This window comes from Staurois parvus, unplaced genomic scaffold, assembly GCF_062004578.1.
Source record: "Staurois parvus isolate SC_StPar_1 unplaced genomic scaffold, SC_StPar_1.0 ptg002452l, whole genome shotgun sequence".
Classification (NCBI taxonomy): Eukaryota; Metazoa; Chordata; class Amphibia; order Anura; family Ranidae; genus Staurois; species Staurois parvus.
The window spans coordinates 134,320-156,523 of record NW_028320248.1 but is presented as its reverse complement, the minus strand read 5'-3'; the positions used below and the strand labels follow the sequence as shown (position 1 = coordinate 156,523).

The 22,204-nt window shown below is 44.8% G+C and overlaps 1 protein-coding gene across 1 annotated transcript in view; it reads left to right on the top strand.

Moving 5' to 3' along the window:
* The first annotated feature begins 703 nt into the window (after positions 1-703).
* The window catches only part of LOC149430863 (zinc finger CCCH domain-containing protein 14-like), a 44,627-nt gene continuing 23,126 nt past the window's right edge, over positions 704-22,204 (top strand). Inside the window, 15 exon segments of the mRNA XM_089665983.1 lie at positions 704-813; positions 3,519-3,559; positions 7,384-7,549; positions 11,934-12,342; positions 13,834-14,000; positions 16,331-16,431; positions 17,200-17,334; positions 18,501-18,575; positions 20,865-20,890; positions 20,892-20,940; positions 21,461-21,588; positions 21,590-21,603; positions 21,991-22,109; positions 22,112-22,174; positions 22,177-22,200. Of these exon segments, the coding sequence (XP_089522109.1) occupies positions 722-813; positions 3,519-3,559; positions 7,384-7,549; positions 11,934-12,342; positions 13,834-14,000; positions 16,331-16,431; positions 17,200-17,334; positions 18,501-18,575; positions 20,865-20,890; positions 20,892-20,940; positions 21,461-21,588; positions 21,590-21,603; positions 21,991-22,109; positions 22,112-22,174; positions 22,177-22,200 (1,609 nt within the window). The 5' untranslated portion in view covers positions 704-721.

Genomic DNA, 22,204 nt, shown 5'->3' with positions numbered 1-22,204 from the left:
ACATTATTTTAGCTTTTTATGTTTACCCCCCTCCCTAAAATATTTCAGTTTTTCAATTGAGGTGTACAGTATATAGGTCACATTAAAGGTGGAAAAAGTTCTGAAATGATTTATTTTTCTCATTTTTTCTACATCACAGAAACCTGACATTTTAACAGGATGTGTAGACATTTTTTTTTTTTTTTTTTAATATCCACTGTACCAGAACCACCAGTACCATATATCCACTGTACCAGAATGGGCCAGAGCACACAGACAGCAAACAAAAACAATTGTTGAATTTCTGCTTATATTTTGCTTTTGCTGGTTCCTCCCCCCTCCCTCCTGATCAACAAACCTCTGTTTTCATTACATACCAAATTTTAAACCAAGTGAGATCATCACTGGGTTCCTCTGCTTGTCTATGCAATGTAGGCAGCTCATGGCTGATGGGAGGGGCCAGCAGGGGGCTCTACATGGCTTCCTGAAAACATCACAGCACCCTGCCTCAGATGAGGGGTCTAAGTGCAGATATTTTTTTTCTTCCTGTTCTGTTGAGTCATTGTACTGTAATGTTTTGGGATTATGGAAGGAACCCACCCCAGGTGCAAATACATACTTTATGTAGGTGGTGTCACCAGGGAAACTCACACTTAGTATCCCAGTGCTGCAAATCTAGAGTGCTAAATATTTTTATATGTATTTGTTCCTTCCACCAGACGAGGAGCTCCCTGATTACATCATGGTGATGGTAGCAAATAAGAAGAGCCAGGAGCAGATGACGGACGACCTGTCGCTCTTCCTTGGGAATAACACATTGCGCTTCACCACATGGTAACACCGCCTATATGTGTCGCTTTACTGCATGCTGTAGCAGTAGGTCTTGGTGGCCTTAGATTCTTTGTGGCATTGTGGAAGTCTTGGTTTTAGATGGTGGCTATGGTGGTTAGTCGTGCGAATCATAGCAGGGGGTCTTGATCGTCATAGCGGAGGATCTATAACTTATAGATGTCTTAGTGACTATAGCACTTGGGCTTGGCAGCTATGGTAGGGTGTCTTGATGGCTATAGATATCTTGGTGTCAATAGATCTCTTGATGACATTGTAGGGGGCTTGGTGGTTATAGATGTCTTTATGACACTGTAGAGGGCTTTTTGGTTATGTCTTGGACCCTGTCGTTGTCTTGGAGGCTATGGATATCTGGTGACGTTGTAGAGGGGTTGCTGGTTATGCTGGGGGGTCTTGATGTGTATAGTGGGGAGTATTGGAGGCTATAGATGTTTTGGTGGCCATAGCAGAAGGTTTTGGATAGTATAGACTCTATACTGTACTATAGATTTCTTGGTGGCTAGAGCACCTTGCTATGACAAGTAGCCTTTGTGGCCATAAGGTGTCCTGATGACATTGTAGGGGGGTTGCTGGTTATGTTGAAGGAAGGGGGTCTTGGTGGTATAGTTGTGTTGGTTTCAATGTAGGGGCTCGCTGGTTATACCAAGAGTTGGGTTATTTGGTGGCTTTAGATGTTTTGGTGGCTGTAGCAGGAGGTCTTGCGGGTTAGTGGAGTGTCTTGGAGACTACAGATTTCCTGGTGACCATGGTCCCATGTAGAACTCTTGGTGGCCATAGCAGAGAGTCTTGGTGATTATAGCTGTCTTGGCCACTTTGTAGGGGGCTTGCTGGCTAAACCAAGAGTTGGTAATAGCGCTATGGATGTTTTAGTGGCTGTAGCTGGGGGCCTTGTGGAATAGAGCAGTTTGGCGTTTATAACAGGAGCCTTGGTATCTAAAGCAGGGAGCCTTGGAGGATACAGCAGAAAGTATTGGAGCTATAGATGGCTTGAAAGCTGTAACTGGAAGTCCTGGAGCTATAGATGTCTTGGAGCTTCAGATTTTTTTTAAGGCTATAGCGGGAAGTCTTGGAGCTATAGATGGCATGAAGGCTATAGAGGGAAGTCTTGGAGCTATAGATGGCTTGTAGGCTATAGAGGGAAGTCTTGGAGCTATAGATGGCTTGTAGGCTATAGAGGGAAGTCTTGGAGCTATAGATGGCTTGTAGGCCTATAGAGGGAAGTCTTGGAGCTATAGATGGCTTGTAGGCTATAGAGGGAAGTCTTGGAGCTATAGATGGCTTGTAGGCTATAGAGGGAAGTCTTGGAGCTATAGATGGCTTGTAGGCTATAGAGGGAAGTCTTGGAGCTATAGATGGCTTGAAGGCTATGGCGGGAAGTCTAGAAGCTATAGATGGCTTGAAGGCTATGGCGGAAAGTCTAGTAGCTATAGATGGCTTGAAGGCTATGGCGGGAAGTCTAGTAGCTATAGATGGCTTGAAGGCTATGGCGGGAAGTCTTGGAGCTATATATGGTTTGAAGGCTATAGAGGGAAGTCTAGTAGCTATAGATAGCTTGAAGGCTATAGAGGGAAGTCTTGGAGCTATAGATGGCTTGAAGGCTATAGAGGGAAGTCTTGGAGCTATAGATGGCTTGAAGGCTATAGAGGGATGTCTTGGAGCTATAGATGGCTTGAAGGCTATGGAAGGAAGTCTAGTAGCTATAGATGGCTTGAAGGCTATGGCAGGAAGTCTAGTTGCTATAGAGGGAATTCTAGTAGCTATAGATGGCTTGAAGGCTATAGAGGAATTCTAGTAGCTATAGATGGCTTGAAGGCTATGGCGGGAAGTCTAGTAGCTATAGATGGCTTGAAGGCTATAGAGGGAATTCTAGTAGCTATAGATAGCTTGAAGGCTATAGAGCAGTGGTTCTTAACCTTGTTGGAGGTACTGAACCCCACCAGTTTCATATGCGCATTCACCGAACCCTTCTTAATTGGAAAAATAAAATCTGATTTTTAAAATTCAAAACATAGGTATATATTTAGGTATATATTTATACATAGGTGCACAAAATGAACAAAACCGTTAAGAACAAAGAACAAAACCATTAAAACATGATTTTCACACAAAAACAAAAACATAATAATGAATATTCACTGCACGAATCATATGAGTCGGGTGTGGGTCTTCACCTCCGCCGAACCCGCGAGACTCACCGAACCCCTGGGGTTCGATCGAACCCAGGTTAAGAACCACTGCTATAGAAGGAAGTCTTGGAACTACAGGTGTCTTGGTGTCATTGTGGGTTGACTGTTATAACATGGGCTCTTGTTGGTTATAGATTTCTCGGTGGCTATAAGATGTCTTGCTTTGTATTAAAGTGGAACTAAAACCCATCGATTGTTTCAACTGTTTCCTAAAAAATGTTACATTCAAGGTATGCCGTGAATAACTGTCACATTGGTTGTGCTCTCAACCGAACTGTCAAGCCTTCAAATGGCTGGTGTCATAATTGATCACATGCAGCGCCATGGCAACTGCAGATCAGAGGCTAAGATGGCAGCTTCCATGGTTGTAGAGGATAAAAGGGTTTAGTACCTCATCAAGCAATGACACTTTATGGGTGGCTTGTTATTTAAGCCTGGCGTAATTTTAAAATAAATGACTTCATGCCAACTGTAATTTCTGTTACTCTTCTCGTTTGTCCTCAGGTTGCAGGGTGTACTGGATAAACTACGCGCCATCACTCCAGGTCAGTGCTGCTGAATGGTGTTTGCATTCTAAACTGATGCATGACGTCCTCCTCCTACACTCGGTTACTGAGGTCTGGCTTTTAGCCCCGCGCCTGGAATCACTGGTGTATTTAGGTTTTGTGCTGCCTCCTGCGGAGGGAGCCTGACATTGACCAATAACACCCCTGCACCCTTCCACTATCCCACTAACCCCCCCCCCCCCCCCGCGGTGATAGAGAGATGCTCATCTTCACAGCTCTGGACATCCCCGGGAGTCAGGCTCTACATACAGCTCGACATCCCCGGGAGTCGAGAGTCAGGCTCTACATACACCATGAAGCAGGATCCCACCTGGTTCCCATGGTGTGTGTCCCCCTCCTTTCATGCCTTCTTCTGAGGGAGGTGCTGCCCCCCCCCCCCCAAAAAAAATGCCCCCCCCCCCCCCGGCAAGTGCCTTGTTTGCCATGTGGTAAATACGACCCCACCTGGAATATAGACATAGGGGAGCAGTGTGGATGGTAGCTCACGTCTGGTTGATGGGAAGACATTTTATTTTCCATTGGTCCAGTCTTGAGTTTTCAGTGTCAAAATGTATTATGTAGATGCTGTTGGGGGTAAAAGCATTGTTAGGGCTTGTGTTTATGGAGTATTTATTACTCACTATTTTAGTGATTTAGATTTTCTGTGCCATCCACATCACAATAGCAGCGTACTTGGATGTCACATTTACAATACCAATCAAGGTAAGCGGGTTTGGAGGACCCTGCTCATGAGAGTTAACAATCTAAAAGCGGGGGAAAAGTGATATAAAATGTAATACCTATGAGGGGATGAGCTGATGGAGAAAGAACATTTTGCTTATTAGGTAGAGAGGATGGGCTTTTCCTGAGATGAGTTTTCACGGATTGCCTAATGGCAGACAGAGTAGGAGGTAGATGGATTTGGGTTGGAAGCTCCAGAGGAAGGGAGAGGCTCTAGAGAAGTCCTGGATGCGAACATGGGAGGTGGTGATGAGGGAGCGAGAAAGCAGGAGATCTTGGGACAGAAATTGGATTAGGGAGTTCCAGGCGATGTGGGAGTTTCTTGAGAAGTCCTAGAGGTGAGCATGGGAGGAGGTGATGAGGAAGCTAGATAACAGGAAGTCTTGGGACAGAAATTGGGGTAGAGAGTTCAGTGTATTACAGAGGCTCTGGAGAAGTCCTGGATGCGAACATGGGAGGAGGTGATGAGGGAGCGAGAAAGCAGGAGATCTTGGGACAGAAATTGGATTAGGGAGTTCAAGGCGATAGGGGAGGTTCTTGAGAAGTCCTAGAGGTGAGCATGGTAGGAGGTGATGAGGAAGCTAGATAACAGGCGGTCTTGGGACAAAAATTGGAGTAGGAAGTTGTGTATTGGAGAAATCCTGGAGGCAAGTATCGCAGGAGGTGACCAGGGAGCTACAGTGCAGGAGGTTTTGGGACAGAATTTGAGGTATGGGTTTCAAGAGTATGGTAGAGGTCCTGGAGGAGGTAATGGAGATGCTAGAGAGCAGGAAGTATTGGGAGAAGTGGAGAGGATGGTTTGGGTGATATTTGGGGATGATGTTGGTGACGGCTCAGGGAAGAGTTATGGATGGCTTTGTATGTTAGTATTTTGAATCTTATTTGTTGGGTGATCGGAAGCCAGTGGAGGCATTAGCAGAGCGGGATGGAGGACACAGACCAGTTGGTACGGTGGATGAGTCTAGTAGCAGCATTCATAGTAGATGAGAGGTAGGCCAACAAGGAGTGAGTCGTAATAGTAGAGATGAGATGACAAGACGGTGGATTAGTAGCTTGATGACGTCACTGGTTAGGAAGGGGTGCTTTCTGGAAGTGTTATGGAGGTGAAGATGGCAGGATGTGGACAGTGATTGAATGTTGGGCCTGAAGGAGAGGATTACACAGAGCGCTCCCTGGCCTCAGGAGTAGGAAGGATAGTTGTCCTGCTGATCTTGACAGAAAACCAGTCGGAAAGATTGAGATTTAGGAAGTGGTGTGACATCCTTGGTATATGTCTGTAAATTAGTAATGTATGAGAAGACTCAAGGGGGGTGATTTACTAAAACTGAAGAGTGCTAAATGTGGGTGCAGCTGTGCATGGTAGCCCATCAGCTTCTAATTTCAGCTTTGTTCAATCACGCTTTGGGGGGGGGGGAAACTGAAGGCTGATTGGTTTATATACAGAGCTGCACCAGATTTTGCCCTCTCCAGTTTTAGCAAATCAACCCTATGATTTCAAGAAGACGCAAGTTCTCATGGATAAGAAAAAGAGGAAGGCGCCTCGAAGTGCAGTATTGACCATTTATTTAGTAAACAATGAATACATTGCACTTCCAAGATAAACAGATAAAAAGACTCATCTTGTTGTAATTAGATCCAGGTGGGACATCCAGTCATCCAGCAGCAAAATCTGTCTATAGGATCAGGAAGTGGAGTCCAGGATGTGCCTGTGCGTCAAAAATGAAGCTTGGAGAGCAGAGTCAGATGTAGGAGATGAAGGGGGCGGTAATACATTTCGGAGCATGCTCAATAGGCTCCTTCTTCAGGCCTGAGCCCCAGTAGAACCCTGACATTTTTATAGTGTGTAGGCAATGGGAGGGAGGCAAGTAGTTTCTGGGTGCCTCCCTCCCATGCTCTTCACACTATAAAAATGTCAGGGTTCTACTGGGGCTCAGGCCTGAAGAAGGAGCCTATTGAGCATGCTCCGAAATGCATTACCACCTCCTACATCTGACTCTGCTCTCCAAGCTTCATTTTTGATGCACAGGCACATCCTGGACTCCACTTCCTGATCCTATAGACCAGTGGTACTCAACCTTCCTAATGCCGTGACCCTTTAATACAGTTCCTCATGTTGTGGTGACCCCCAACCATAAAATTATTTATCCAGTAATTATAATTCTTGAGTGTCGTTTTTACCTCCAATACTGCTGCTTTCAACACAGTAGCTACTTTATACACAGTAGCTGCTCTTTACACATCAGAAATATGTGCTTTCCGATGGTCTTAGGCGACCCCTGTGAAAGGGTTGTTCGACCCCCAAGTTGAGAACCACTGCTATAGACAGATTTTGCTGCTGGACGGCTGGATGTCCCACCTGGATCCAATTACCACACGATGAGTCTTTTTAACTGTTTATCTTGTAAGTGCAACTTATCCATTGTTTACTAAATAAATTGTCAATACTGCACTTAGAGGAGCCTTCCTCTTTTTCTTGTTACTGAATTATAGCCTTGCTGCCACTCCATCCATCCATCCCTGATATCCACCTGGCACCTTTTATCTTACAGCTACAGAGGTTGGGCTCCAACAAGCACGCCCTATATAATATACATTTTCAAGTTCTCATGGATAGTACACCGTTTTCAGCAGGCTGTAATTCTGGCATTTGTAATCTAAGGCATGCCATACATTTATGAATGGTTTGAAGGAAAGAAAAGTGCTTGGTTGCCCCATCAGCACCGTCCTTGTTGATTGGGGGGGGGGCGGGGGAAAATCTCTCCTGTTGCCCTATTGTATTCTGACAGCGGGAGATTTTCCCGCCGTCAGAATACAATGATTGGAGTCGGCGTCTATAGCTGCTGCCAGTGATCAAACGATAAAAAAACAGGCTAGTTGTACTGGTCGATCAATAGATTGACTTCAGTACAACCAGCCTGTCCATAGACAGATCGAAATTCGACTGGTTCTTGCTGAACCACCCAAACTGTTATCTGTTTATGGCCAGCTTAAGCGACTCACATACAGACCTTTGACTTGGCTGACACTGCTGGAGCACACCAGCATAATATTCAATATTAAGGCAATTCCCTCGTCTCTTCTAGGATCCAACAGCCTGAAAGCCTCAGAGGCCATCATCTTCAATAGTAGCATGCCACCCCTGAGGAGCCATAGCAGAGAGGATTCTGAGAGAGAGCCCCAGCCACAGCGGCTGGAGAAGTTCCTCAGCGTGGTGCCCAGCAGCTCTCAAGCACAGCGCGGCTCTGACAGGTAATGCGCAAATCATGTACCGCATGTGTTCCTTTACTAAAGAACGCACCAATCAGTATGTCATTGAGGAGACTGAAATGCATTCTGGGATTGGGAGGGGGTCATGCGTGGGGGGGGGGGGGGCCTGGGGTGTCTAAAGTATAACTAAAGACAGATTTTTTTCTTTGGGGGGGGGGGGGGTTTGGTGTGGGGTGTTTTTTTTTTTTTTTTTTTTTTTTTTTTTGTGTGTTTTTATTTTGGATAGAGTGGAAAGGTGTTTTTTCAGTTTTTATTGCTCCTTGTGCCCCCCATTAGGGAGATTCACCCTCTCTATTTATCCTGCTTACCTTTATCATTGAAAGTGAAAGAAAATCCCAAACTTTGGGTTTTTTTTTTTTATATAGGTGGCACTGACAGGTGACACTGAAAGGCAGCTCAGATGGGCACTGCTATGTGGCATTGATGTGGACTGGTAGGCACTGATATGTGGCATTGATGTTCCACTGATGGGCACTGGCAGGTGGCACTGTGAGGCTACAGTGATCATCAGGGCACTCTGATCATCAGAGCCTGGATGATCAGTGTACATGTCCTCTCTGAGGAATGCCGATTACCGGCTCACCTCTCCTCTTCTCTCCTCTGTCAGCGTGACAGCTCGAGTGGAGAGAAATGCCGACAACCGGCATTTCCCTATTTACATGTGATCAGCTGTGATTGGACACAGCTGATCACATGACCAAGCCGATATCTTTGGCTCTTTCTGTTGATCGGTGATCCGCTTTGTCTGAGGGACACAGCACACCACCGATCGTCACGCTACGCGCTCCCGGAGCCGCGCTAGCACGGTTAGAGTGGGAGGACATCCTATGACGTCCTCCCAGAACGAGAGAACCGTGCCCGTCATTGCCTTATATGGCGGGTGGGAGGTGGTTAAAGTAACAAACATGTCATACTTACTTGCTCTGTGCGGTGGTTTTGCACAGAGCAGCCTGGATCCTCCTCTTCTCATGTCCCACACCGGCGCTCCTGGTCTCTGGTCTTCTTCCTGTTGGGTGCCCACACAGCAAGCAACTTTCTATGGGGGCACCCTCCCTCTCCTGATTTGGTTCACTGGCTGTGATTGACAGCAGAGGGAGCCAATGCTGCCTCAGCCAATCAGGAGTGAGAATTCCCAGAGAACCAAGGCTCTCATGGACATCGCTGGATCGGTATGTGGCCCAGGTAAGTGTCGGGGAGGGGGGGGGGGGGCTGGCTGGGCAGCTTCACACATACATAGAATGCATGAGGGTAAAAATCCTTGAGCCTTTACAACCACTTTAATTGCCTCTTGCTTCCTGTTTTGGCTATTGGACAGGAAGTGAAGGGAAATCTCCCCAATGGGACACAAATTGCAAAAATAAACCTTGCAGGGGTTACAAAAGTTTTTTGCCTTTTTAATTCGTCTTTAAATTTGTGCTTTGGAGCAAACTAACACAGGTTTCAGTATCATTGTACACAAAGTGCTCAGGATAGACCATGCCACTCCTTCCCACCCACACACTATGACTCTTTAACTGGGGCTTAAAGCTGGGAGAGTGGGATGGTCTTCCTGATGTTTTGCTGTCACATGATCAGGAGCCTGTCCTGCCAGCTCACAATCATACCTAGAGACCGAGAGCTGCCTGTGCCAGCTCAGTCACTGTGCTGTGAGCATGCTTTAAGCACAAAAACCTCGGTCACCTTGGGAGGTGGACCTTAATTCCTACAAGCCACTCATATGGGTATATGTGTGGCTTGTAGGCATTAATACCCACCTTCCTTGTTGCCGTACATGTGAGAAATATGGTCAGCATGTGTGTGTCTGTCTGTCTGTCTGTCTGTCTGTCTGTCTGTCTGTCTGTCTGTCTGTCTGTCTGTCTGTCTGTCTGTCTGTCTGTCTGTCTGTCTGTCTGTCTGTCTACAGTGGGGATCGAAAGTTTGGGCACCCCAGCTAAAAATGTGTATTAATGTGCATAAAGAAGCCAAGGAAAGATGGGAAAAATCTCCAAAAGGCATCAAATTACAGATTTGACATTCTTATAATATGTCAACAAAAGTTAGATTTTATTTCCATCATTTACACTTTCAAAATAACAGAAAACAAAAAAATGGCGTCTGCAAAAGTTTGGGCACCCTGCAGAGTTAATATCTTGTACTGCCCCCTTTGGCAAGTATCACAGCTTGTAAACGCTTTTTGTAGCCAGCCAAGAGTCTTTCAATTCTTGTTTGAGGTATCCTTTGCCCATTCTTCCTTACAAAAGTCTTCAAGTTCTTTGAGATTTCTGGGTTGTCTGTCACGCACTGCTCTTTTAAGGTCTATCCATAGATTTTCAATTATGTTGAGGTCAGGAGATTGTGAAGGCCATGGCAAAACCTTCAGTTTACGCCTCTTGATGTAATCCCCCGTGGATTTTGAGATGTGTTTAGGATCATTATCCATTTGTAGAAGCCATCCTCTCTTTAACTTCAGCTTTTTCACAGATGGCATCAAGTTACCATCCAAAATTTGCTGAAATTTTATTGAATCCATTTTTCCTTCTACTCGTGAGATGTTCCCTGTGCCACTGGCTGCAACACAACCCCAAAGCATGATTGATCCAACCCCATGCTTACCAGTTGGACAGAGGTTCTTTTCATTAAATTCTGTGCCCCTTCTTCTCCAAACGTACCTTTGCTCATTCCGGCCAAAAAGTTCAATTTTAACCTCATCGGTCCACAGAACTTGCTTCCAAAATGCATCAGGCTTGTCTATATGTTCATTTGCAAAGTTCAAACGATGATTTTTGTGGTGAGGACGTAGAAGAGGTTTTTTTCTGATGACTCTTCCATGAAGACCATATTTGTACAAGTATCTCTTTATAGTGGAATAGTGTACCACAACTCCAGTGTCTGCCAGATCTTTCTGGAGGAATCGTGCAGTCAAACGTGGGTTTTGAATTGTTTTTCTCACAATCCTGCAAGCTGTTCTGTCTGATATTTTTCTTGGTCTTCCAGATCTTGCTTTAACTTCCACTGTTCCTGATGACTGCCATTTCTTAATTACATTCCGAACAGAGGATATTGACCTCTGAAAACGCTTTGCTATCTTCTTATAGCCTTCTCCAGCTTTGTGAACGTCGACTATTTTCAATTTCAGTTTTCTAGACAACTGCTTAGAAGAAGCCATGGTGCTGATTGTTGGGGCAAGGTCAGATGAGTCTGGGCATTTAAAACCTTTTAGATTGACATCATCTGGTCTTCCCAGATGATGATTGAGAACAATCCATGACACTGGCAGGTCTCAGCTTGGCAAAGGGGGCAGTGCATGCTATAAATTCTGCAGGGTGCCTAAACTTTTGCATACGCCATTTTTTTGTTTTCTGTTATTTTGAAAGTGTAAATGATGGAAATAAAATCTAACTTTTGTTGACATATTATAAGAATGTCTAATCTGCAATTTGATGCCTTTTGGAGATTTTTCCATCTTTCCTTGGCTTCTTTATGCACATTAATACAAATTTTTAGCTGGGGTGCCCAAACTTTTTGATCCCCACTGTGTGTGTGTGTGTGTGTGTGTGTGTGTGTGTGTATATATGTGTATGTATGTGTGTGTGTGTGTGTATATGTGTATGTATGTATGTATGTGTGTATATATATATATATATTTTTTTTTTCTATTAACCCCTTTACGTCTAAGGGTGAAACAAATCTTAATGCTTAAGCACATTTTTGCAGTGTTGACATGTGTTAGTAAAAAAAAAAATATATATATATATATATATCTATAGCTCTCAAAAAAGCACACAGGCGAACAAATACCACAGAAAGAAAGCTCTATTCATGGGAAAACGAAGGACGTAAATTTAATTTGGGTGCAGCGTTGCATGACCGCACAATTATCAGTTAAAATAACAGTGCCATAACGCAAAAAAAATGTCTGGTCGGGAAGGGGAATCTTCTGGAGGTCAAGTGGTTAAAAGGGAGATATAGAGGACTCTTCCCAATGTTACTATTTGAAAGTGTTGTGTTTTTTTTTTTTTTTTTTTTTTTTTTTTTTAAATGGTATAAATCCTCTGGAGGGCGAGGGGTTAAGAAAAGCACAGAAAGGTATCATGCACAGCTCTGAAGCAAAAAAAAGGTCTATTTGCACTAGGAAGAAGCTATACTTGTATTATTTAGGTTATTATTGCTTTTTTGCAACACAGACATTCCAGAGTATTTCTAAATCTCCTAGATTGTAAGCTCCCAGGATCAGGCCCTCCTATCCCTCTTGTATTGAATTGTATTGTCTCCCGTTATATTGTAAAGCGCTGAGCAAACTGTTGGCGCTATATAATAATATAATAAATCTTTTAGTGTCTGTTCGAGAAAGTCTAATGAATTGCCGTGTAAATGTTTGGATTTGCAGAGCGTCCACTGATGCCGCTGTAGCCGCTCGCCTGACATCCGCAGTGAAACCTCTTCAAGATTTGTCCCCTTCGGAGGACATCATTGACATTAAACTGGACACAGACGATGCTTTCAATGAGGACTTGAGCTTTAGCTGTGAAAGTTCATTACATCCCAGGAAGAAGCCAGCCTCTATAACGAGAACGCAGAGGCCTACAGTTCAGGTATACAGGCCGCCAGGAAGCACGCACCGCCTGGAGGAACGCAGCACCGTACGCAGACCGCCCCAGAGCGACCCCGTTACGGTCAGACAGCCCAGCTTCTTTAGCAACAGAGCAGTTGACACCAAACCTTATGAACTGCAAGAGGCCTTCCGAGCAGAGGAGACCTTCAGATCTGCAGTGGGGACAGAGAGAGCTTTACATGAGGTAGGTCAGGTTTTATGGAAAAAGTCCCACTCCATCAAATTGGTCTTTGGTGGGTGGACACTCCTGGAAGGTGAGAGTGAAACAGTGGTAGGACTAGAGCAATCCAGAAGCTCCTCTGGTTCAGAATCTAAAGTGACTGGCTCAGTGCTCTGTTTACAGCACTGCAGAATGTTATGTTAACCTCTTTACGCCGGCCGAACGCAAATGTGCGGCCTCCCGGCGTCTGGGCCTAGACGCCGAGCGGCCACACATTTGCGTTCTATTAAAAAAGAACGTGATGAGAGCACGCGCGCTGCCAGCACACATGTCCAGTACTCACGGAAAGGTCCCGATCTCCTCTTTCGATCGGGACCTTTCCCGATCATGTGACGGCAGTCACATGACCCTAAACCCCGCCTCCCGGCTTTTGAAACCCTTAAAGGGTCGGGAGGCGCCAGCGTGAAGGGGTTAACATGTTAGTTTATAAAAGAAAATTTAATCTAAAAGCCCATAATGCCTCAATCAATGGTTATTTTGATACACGAGGACCCGAGTCTTCTGTATTTCCTAGAAGGGAGGGTCCATCTTCTGGTGTTCATTTTACTGCCTGAGTCATATGGACGCTTCCTATTGGCTCTCCAGCAGCGGGGATCTCTCAGGATCCAGAAGACTGCAAGAACGCGATGTCGTCACCCCCTTGGGTTTTTTTTTTTTTCTCTATGAATGGAGGAAAGAGATACATTGTATCTCTGTAACTCCTTGACAGCGTGTCACGGCGGTCACATGACCCTAAACCCCGCCCCACCTCCCGGCTTCTGGAACCCTTAAAGGGCCGGGAGGCACCAGCATGAAGGGGTTAACATGTTAGTTATAAAACAAAATCTGATCTAAAAGCCCATAATACCTCAAATGGTTATTTTGATACACGAGGACCTGAATCTTCTGTATTTCCTGGAGGGGAGGGTCCATCTTCTGGTGTTCATTTTACTGCCTGAGTCATATGGTTGCTTCTTATTGGCTCTCCAGCAGCGGGGATCTCTCAGGATCCAGAAGACTGCAAGAACGCGATGACGTCACCCCCTTTTGGTTTTTTTTTTTCTCTCTATGAATGGAGGAGAGAGGTACATTGTATCTCTGTAACTCCTTGCATAGAAAAAAAACGGTTAAAAAAAAAAAGAAAAGTATTAAAAAATAAGATGGAAAAAATACCTCGATCAAGGTTTGATCTAGTTCAGTGCCAGGGTTAGTGTTTGGGTCAAGGTCAGGTTCGGGATCCTTCCTTTTTTTTTTTTTTTTTTTTTTTTTTTTTCCAGCTTGGTGTCAGTGACCTGGGAGTTGCACTGGTGAGGGACATGGATGGTGGTCTTTGAGTAAAAAAGTGCTAAGTGAATTAAAAAAAAAATCTTGTGAAAGTGTGGGAGGGGCTTTAGATGGGCTATAACGTCGTTCTAAGTGAAAGCCACTGAGGGGCAGGAACTGCAACGTTCTGATAAGTGTTCTGCCGTCTTGCAGTTTGATGGGTCCCGGAAGAGGAAGATGCCTGTTGCCAGTTCGGTGGTGAAGGTGAAAAGATTTTTGGAAGAGTTCGAGGAGGAAGATGACGAGGAGGAGGAAGATTACATCTCTCGAGCAGCTGCTGTACCCAGCAGTGTGTCTATTCCTTCCAGACCGGAGAGAAGGTATTCATTGTCTTCATTTTGCACCTAAAGTTTCTATTGTCAGTGGAATCCCATACAGCCTATGGGGAGGTTTTGGAATTGCATTATGGGATACAGGGAGGAAGGTGTCATTTGAAATCTAAGGACATTAAAGAAGAGCTCCAGTCAAATCCCCCCCCCCCCAAAAAAAAAAATTAAGTCAGCATCTACAAATACTGCAACTACTGACTTTTAATATTAGGACACTTATCTGTCCAGGGATCCATCAATGTCCTCACCTCAGCCAATTCTTCATTCGGCTTTGGGTGCAGGAGCTGGCATCTTACGTAGTTACATAGTCTGGCTGAAAAAAGACAAATCCATCCAGTTCAACCATTAAAAAAAAAGTTATAATCCTACACCCACAGTTGATCCAGAGGAAGGCAAAAAAAAACAGCAAAGCATGATCCAATTTGCTCCTGCAGGGAAATTCCTTCCTGATCCCCCGAGAGGCAATCGGATATTCCCTGGATCAACTTTACCTATAAATGTTATATCCAGTTATATTCTGTGTTTCCAAGAAAGAATCCAGGACTTTCCTACAGCAATCCACTGAGCTGGCCACAATCAACTCTTGAGGGAGTCTATTCCACATCTTCGCAGCTCTCACTGTGAAGAAACCTTAAATTTCTTTTCCTCCAGATGTAAAGAGCGCCCCCTTATCCACTGTGATTACCTCAAAGGGAATCTTAGATAAGGGAATCAGGCAGTGAAGCCTTCCGACTTCATAGCCGGTGTCCTACAATGCATGCGTGAGTCGCACTGCGCTTTGTGAATGGTCCCCCAGTCTTCTGAGACTTGTGATTTGTCCCCAGAAGGCTGCGGGAGGGGGAAGGAGGAGGGGCCGATCGTCGCCACAGCGATCTGACCGATCATGGGAGCGGGTACCTGTCAAAACCAGGGACCCACATCCCCCTCCCCCCAAAAAAAAAATGCTAAATGTGGCAGTGGAGGGGGATGCAAACAAGTGGAACTTCTTCTTTTGGGTGATGTTGTGCTATAAAGTGGAATTCCAGGTTTTGTTTCACTTTCACCCCCTTCCTGTCCAGGCCAATTTTCAGCTTTCAGCGCTGTCACACTTTGACAATTACGCAGCCATGCAACACTGTACCCATATGAATTTTTAGCATTTTTTTGAGACCGATAAAGCTTTATTTTGGTGGTATTTATTCACCACTGTTTTTTTTTTTTTGTTTGTTTTTTTTTTTTTTCTGCTATGTAAATTAAAAAGTCCAAAAATTTTGAAAAAGTGTTTTTCTTATAAAAGTTTGCAAATAAGTAATATGTCATCATAAATCTTGGCCAAAATGTATTCAGTTATCCTTTTAGTAAAAAAAAATAATTTTTGGTTATAAACGAATTTGGATTATTTTTTTATTTTTAAACTTTTTTTTTTTTTTTTTTTTTTTAACACTGATTGCTTTTACACCCATAAAGGCTGTAAAAGCAATCATTTCTCCTTCTCTTTGGCTGCATTCTTGCAGCCATTGAGAACTACTGTGTAAACTGTGATTGGTCACAGCTTGTCACATGGTACATGGCTGTTGTGAATAGCTCTGTACCATGTGACCTCTGTGATCATTCACATGTAGTAAGCAATGATGTCAGAAGTGACATCTTGCTTACTACTCTGCATGTGATCACGGATTGGACCTCGCACAGATCGGCGTTCCACTGTGACCGGAGGACACAGCGGGCACCGGATCGTGGTGCTGTGTGCTCCCAGGGAGCGCGCACAAGCAGGGGGCAGGGAGGCCATTTATAAACGGCTACCCGACCCTGCACTGCCACCGTCCGGCCGTTTATATACATGGGCCGCACGGGAAGTGGTTAAAGAATTTTGTTTGGGCCAAGCTGGCCGAAGTAAGCTACTACTACATGATGCGGTCGGAATGTGTGCCGTAATGGCCGGTAGTAGCATACAGTAAGTAGAGCTGTATTCTGAAAGCAGTGCGGGCAACTTCCTGTCTGCTGAAATAAAGATAGCTGGGCTGAGTGTTTCTCCGCCATTCAGGAGAGCCCATGTATTTTTATTAGTGAAGACTTCCTCTGATTGGCCAAGCTGGAGACGCGCCTCTCCATTTCATCTAATCAGAGTAAGTCTTGTATTCATTAATAGGCTCCCAATCGTTCGAATTTCTTGGCTGAAGGATGTTCAGCACCAACGATTTGAGGGCTTGAAAGTTTGAGAATTGAGTTCTCAGCAGCGGCATGCCTTGAAAGTGACAATTTAATCCTGAAGTTACTTCTGCTCTAAGTGACGAGAGAATGATCCCATGACTTAAAACTGAGCAAATGTCTTCTGTTTTCAGGCCTACTCTCCCACCATCAAAACAAGCCAACAAGAACCTGATCCTGAAGGCCATATCTGAAGCTCAGGAATCTATTACCAAAACAACCAGTTACTCCACAGGTAACAGAACGATCTATGTGAAGTGCGATCGTCCAGTCCTGGCCACAAAGAGTATCAGTACTTGTTGGATCAGTGGTCTCCAAACTGTGGCCGTGTATATAAATTGTATGTGGCACAAATCTCAAGTACGGAAACGATGTAAGATACAAATAGCGATAAATTAGTTTCGGGTTTGATAAAGGATCTGATTGTTGCTCCGAAACGCGTTACCTAGGCTACGAAGGCTACGGATCCATTCTCCCCTGATGCCACTTCTATTCCTTCCACCGACGTCAACCACGGGGCGCTATTCCTTCCACCGACGTCAACCACGGGGCGCTATTCCTTCCACCGACGTCAACCACGGGGCGCTATTCCTTCCACCGACGTCAACCACGGGGCGCTATTCCTTCCATCGACGTCAACCACGGGGCGCTATTCCTTCCTCTGATACCCTACGATAAAACTCCTATTCCTGCCACTGGCACCAACAGTTGGGGGAATCGTCCTCCTACTGAGCTTGAGACATTATCTATTCACATTGACAATGGGGCATTTTCCACTCCGACAGGCCAAATTCCGGTCCTCTTAAAGTCTGAAGGACAGTAAACTGTCCTTTTATTTAGAAAGTTTCGATGCTCCACTTCCTCTCATTTGATGTCGGTAGTAATTTTTTCTCAGACACCCAGTGCTGTCATTTTTATATTTTATTATTATTTTCTTTTAATTAAATACATAGGTAGGTTTAAGAGGGGTTGGTAATTTGTTGTCTGTTTTTGCCCTGTCAAGTTCCCCCAAAGCAGATGGTTCCTGTGGCTCCACGAGCTCGTCCGCTCCCCGAGGAGGAGCTGATCCTGATGAAGAGTAGAGCCTCCATGTTGCGCTATCAGGAAGAGCCGGAAGAAGCGCCGGACATCAGGCAAGGTACAGGAAACCGAATTAAAAAAAAACAAACAAAAATTCCCAGCTCACTAACCAGCCAGCCTGCAACAAACCAAATTGTCCTGTCTATCAGTTCATGTTAAACAAGGGGTTTAGTTGGCACACATTTGCAAATATATGCGTAAGCTGCAGAGGCCACGTCATGGCACCCCAGTGTACTGCAGTCCTAACTCTATAAGTTGTGAGTCTCCAAAGTTGGAGCACATATATAATAATGGATAGATTAAGGGCAGGCATGCCTGGAGGGAGCCCACCACTCAAAATACCACCCAAAAATAGTAGTAAAAATAATAGGCTTAACTGACATTGGGTGGGAACTGACTAACTGCCACGGACATCACCATTAATACAGTGATCAGTAGTGATACCAGGGTTCTTCAAAAAGCTTCTGCACTTTAAAAAAAAAAAAAAAATAGTGTATGTATGTATATGTGTGTGTATATATATATATATATATATATATATATATATATATATATATATATATATATATATATATATATATATATATATATAAGGACTCTTGTGCTATACACTGATAGTGGCTGAGAAGGGGTTAACCTCATCTCTGGTAATTAATGGGTTAAGTATGCTCCTAGCAGGTGTTAATTTGTGTAATGTGAGCTGCTTTTTACTACATATCTCAATATTCCCTCTGTATGGAGCCCCGTGTTGATTTTCAACACAGGGCTCTGGACTGTGACAAAGCCGATAAGCATGGTGCCAGCCATGAATCATTGGTTGGGTTTTGCTGACCAACTCCCGCTGTGTACAGTTGCAGCGGGAGTTGGCGGACAGGCAGTGCGCGCGGCCTGAACCTGGGAGAGGCCAGTGATTGTACAGGTACGTCGCTGTGCCTGTACATGTTCGTTGCAGGCAGGCGGTCCGCGGTGGGCAATGTATCATTGCCAGATTGCTTTGTTTTGCAAATCCTCACCTGGATATCAATCTTTCTCACCTCCATTGGTCTGTAGTTCTATCACCCAGTATGTGGTATGATCCGACTGTGTCTGAATTTGTCCGTCAGTGGACTCTTCGAAATGGATTTTATGGTTGGTGCAAAAATCCTATCTTCTTGAACGACTCCTTTACTTTAAGAGCAACAGAGCTATTTGTGGTCTTCCATTTATTTTTTGTTGTCCTTCCAGTTGACCAGCGTAGAATGGACATCCTCTCCAGATTGCACCCAGAACCAATGGAGGAAACCAACACCTGGGGACAAGGTTTGTAACTTCTCTTCTGCTTACTATATCATTGCCATCTTCCTTCTATATTGCAAATTCTTGGCCAGTTCTCCACCATCCTCCCCTCCCCCAGTGTATAGTTTGGTATATCACACAGTATTTATATGGTATGTGACTGGCCTCTCCTCCAGAGTTCTCTTTTCATCACAATATGTTGGATACCACGGACTCAACACTGCAGCCTACATTGTATGAAAAGCTTATAAAATGCAAGCGCATAGTGTGCCATAGACATTGTTGTGCCCAATGGAAATCTGATAGGGACATCCGCTCACCTTTTTTAAATGGAGCATTTCAGTGAGTCACTGAAGCAGAACAAGCTTGTAGGCTGGAGTTTCATTTTTAGCCAGGAAAATGGGCACTGGCATCAAAGTTAATTCTAATTAAAGTTTTACTTCACAGTAAAACACGCCATAGATGAGGCAAAAACCAAACGTTCTGTCGATCGGTAAATGAAAGTGGCGTTCACATTCTACTGTGCCATCAATGGTTGGAAATTTGTACTGCCAAACAGTTTTTTTTTCCAATCACCAGCGGAAGTGATTCAATGTAGTTTGACTTCAGTTACTCCCCTGCTGTACCCCCCCCCCCCCCCCCCCCCCGTACTATTCAAATCTTATCACATGTCTCACCGCTCAGACTTGCTGTATCCTGGTGTGTGAAGTCACTTTGGGTGGGGGGCCTATGGAACCCAGCCCACTTTGGAGAGGTGGGGAGACCCCTGTCTCAGCTCCCCATATCCCTCTTATGTGTAAGTCACCCTGTGCCTGTTAGGGGTACAGGGTGATCTGTCCTAATATTGAGGTGGGGGGTTGTGGATTGTTTTATGCCATGTGGTTGCATCCCATTGTTCTATTGTGTGTCTGGCTTGGGAGCAAACTATTATGGTATGTATGTGTTTGTGTATTGGCTTGGTGGGGGGTGTCTCCAGCAGCCCTCCCTCCTGATGGGACTGTCTGTTGGTGTGTCTCTTGTTACTAAATGTAGATTGCCCCGCCCTGTGTCATTATGCAGGGAGGGGGGATTGTTCCCTTGAGTGTATATATCTTGTATCTGTGTTAAAAATAAAGTAGTCTACCTTCTGGTTTACTTCAAATTTGGTGTCGTCTGGATCCTGGGGTAACAATAGCCAGATTTACTAGTCTCGTGTTCCAGAGCCTGAGAAAAAGTTTCTTAACGGAGATACCCAGTCGTGGGTTTCTGGGGGTCCGTTACGTGGTGTATTTATTGAAAGCCATCATGCCTATTCTGCTTAGTACATTAGGTTGAATACTACTTGCAGACACTGTGGGGGAGATTTGCCAAAACTAGAGCACTCAGAATCTGGAGCAACTGTGCAAGGTAGCCAATCAGCTTCTAACGTCAGCTTGTTCAATTACACTTTGAAAAATAAAAAAAAGGCTGAGGCTGATTGGTTTTTCGTAAATAACCCCCCCCCCCCCCCCCCCCAATGACACCTTATGGACCTGGTGTATTTATTGAAAGCAATCATGCCATTTCTGTTACAAGATTGCCTGTTGATTGTATGAAGGAACGTTGTTGACGGTGAACATTCTTTTCCTTCGGAGTCTTACTTTTCCTAGCTCACACACAATTTTCAGTGTGGGTATTTTTTTTTTTTTTTTTTTTTTTTTTGATTTCCGCAACAATTCGGATGTTGGATCAGGCATTTTCGGCTGCAGTATGAAAATCACTTGCTGTAGCGGGCACCCTAATGATGCAAAAAACGAATGATCTTGCTATCAACATGAATTTTTATGGGCGGACGCGTCTCCCTCAGTGGGCGGGGGGGGGGGGGAGGCTGACGCGTCTCCCTCAGTGGGCGGGGGGGGGGGAGGCGTCTCCCTCAGTGGGCGGGGGGGGGGAGGCGGACGCGTCTCCCTCAGTGAGCGGGTGGGGGGGGGGGGGTGAACGCGTCTCCCTCAGTGGGCAAGAGGGAGGCGCCGCGTCTTCCTCAATGTGTGTGGTGGGGGGGCGCATGTCTATTAATGGGCAGGGCTAGGAGGGAATGTGGCGGTGAAGCTGACTAGGGGACCACAAGCACGCCATGCGTCTGCACAGTGACCTGTATTTTTGATCTGCAAACTTAAGAGTTGCACACTGATCGCTCCAGCACTGCTTCCTTGCTTGGCATGGTCGGAATGCTATATGAGGTAGAGGGGGGTGGCAGGATCACCAGGGATTTGCTGGGAAATAAAAGTGTAGGGGAACAAGAATTAACATTTACGTGTTACTTTATTAAAAAATTAATATTTGATGTCCTTCCAGTCAACGAGCGTAGAAAGGACGTCCTCCTCCAGACTGCACCCGGAGCCAGTAGAAGAGACCACAACCTGGGGACAAGGTTTGTTGTACTGGTGGTTTTTTTTTTTTGTTTTGTTTTTTTTTTGTTTTTTTTTCCTTCATTTGGGTGAAAAGGTGTGTTTTTTTTTTTTTTTTTTTTTTTTTTTTTTTTTTTTTTTTTTTTAGGTGGGACATAGGAAAAGACCAATACATAATATATTGAAATACATATACACTATGTGAACTTTATCAAACCTTTTTTTTTTTTTTTTTTGTTTTCACACTCCAGCCGGTAAGATCATTTAACAGCTTCGGCATTAATAATTCCAAGTTTGATTTGACTGCTTCCTGGATTGTGTTCCTGCGAATTGGGCAGTGGTGTTAATGTATTGAGAATGGGAAAGTTTTCTGTAAAAATATAATTTGCATATTACTGAGAGGACAGACTCGGGGAAGGCAAAATACACACAGACTAAAGCTCCGCTTTAAATCCAAGCTGCTTGCAGTGGTGATGAGTCTGAAGAAAGACCGTATTGGAGAGAACTCATCTGTTCTTCATCTCTTGTTTTTGCTTTTATCAGACGTTGAAGGAACAGAAAATCTTCGGGCCATGGACAGCCGGTCCTTCATCCTGAAAAGTCCAAAAGTATCCAAGACGCCCCCCATGCAGACTCCTCCCACAGCTGACAGTCCACAGCAGTTTGGAAGGACTTGCACAGCCCAGGTAGGGGAACAGTCAGGAGAGGTAGATAACAAATAGAGCGGAGTCCTCCGGCAGCGCAGAGTATTTCAGGAGAGGAGAGTTCTAGAGGAAGGAGCGGAGTCCTCCAGCAGCGCAGAGTATTTCAGGAGAGGAGAGTTATAGAGGAAGGAGCGGAGTCCTCCAGCAGTGCAGAGTATTTCAGGAGAGGAGAGGAGAGATATAGAGGAAGGAGCGGAGTCCTCCAGCAGAGCAGAGGATTTCAGGAGACTTCTGTACAACCAGCCTGCCCATATATGGATTGAAATTCAGCCAACCCCTGCTGATCTGGAGGACGTTCGATCCATATATAGTCGGACTTAGATTGTGGTTTTATATTCTAAACAATAACAAGACTGTTTTTCATTTTAGAGAGAATCCAATACCTGAAAAGCCGGCAAGTCCCAAGTTTATTGTGACTCTAGATGGGGTCCCAAGCCCCCGTGCTTATCACTCTGAAGAAGAGGTGGAGTCGATGGAGTATACAGAGGAAGCCTGTACGCCGAACCTCACAACCTGCTCAGCAGGGCTGAGCAAAGTCATCCTATGCATCCGAATTCCAGGATGTGCGCACTTCTAATGGTAT